General features: G+C 58.1%; 1 protein-coding gene across 1 annotated transcript; it reads left to right on the forward strand.

The window, feature by feature from the left end:
* Positions 1 to 9: 9 nt before the first annotated feature.
* On the forward strand, positions 10 to 753 carry ACA1_014100 (succinateCoA ligase, GDP-forming, beta subunit, putative; the record flags this gene model as incomplete). Its single annotated transcript, XM_004334076.1, has 3 exons — positions 10 to 166; positions 246 to 351; positions 459 to 753. Coding segments are annotated over 3 exons (558 nt in total), but the record flags the coding sequence as incomplete, so codon positions are not given.
* Positions 754 to 809: the final 56 nt, after the last annotated feature.

An 809-nucleotide genomic window follows, 5' to 3' on the forward strand; every position in this document is an offset into this window, starting at 1 on the left:
CGATCGATCCAGGCCGCCCCCATCACCAGCACCCAAGTGCGATTCCTCAATCTGCAAGAATTCAGCAGCAAGGGCCTGATGGACCAGTATGGCGTCAGGACGCAAAAGTGGAAGCTTGCCACCACTCCCGAGGAGGCTCTCGCTGCCGCCAAGGAGCTGAAGAAGAGTACTGCCCCCCCCCAATTCCTCGAAAATCTACATCAATCGACGGCGGTGATCTCAAAGAATTGGCCTGTTTCCGGCAGACCCCGAGTGCAAGGAGCTCGTGGTGAAGGCGCAGATCCTTGCTGGCGGTCGTGGTAAGGGCGTGTTCGACAATGGCTTCAAGGGCGGCGTGCACCTCTGCAACACGTACGCCCCTCCTCTTTGCGCAAAATATTTTTTTATTGCTCTGCACGGGCCGAGTGGTGCTTGGCGGTCGCTTACACAGAGTCTGGTGGTTGTTGCAACAAACTCAGCCCTGAGGAGGCTGCGCAGCTGACCAAGCAGATGCTGGGTCACAAGCTCACGACGAAGCAGACCGGCCCCGAGGGCACGCTCGTGTCGAAGGTGATGATCGCGCAGTCGATCGACCTCAAGAGGGAGACCTACTTCGCCATCCTCATGGACCGCGCCTTCTCCGGCCCCGTCATGGTGGCCAGCCCCCAGGGTGGCATGGACATCGAGCAGGTCGCCGAAGAGACCCCCGACCTCATCTTCAAGGTAAACGAACCTCATCAACGAACGCATTGCGCTTCTTTTGGCGGAGCTTAGCTTCCAAGTCTTGACGTTGACATTTGACTCGTCTTCTTCCCCGGCCTTTTCCTTTC

The sequence above is a fragment of the Acanthamoeba castellanii genome (assembly GCF_000313135.1).
Source record: "Acanthamoeba castellanii str. Neff unplaced genomic scaffold scf7180000083757, whole genome shotgun sequence".
Classification (NCBI taxonomy): domain Eukaryota; phylum Discosea; order Longamoebia; family Acanthamoebidae; genus Acanthamoeba; species Acanthamoeba castellanii.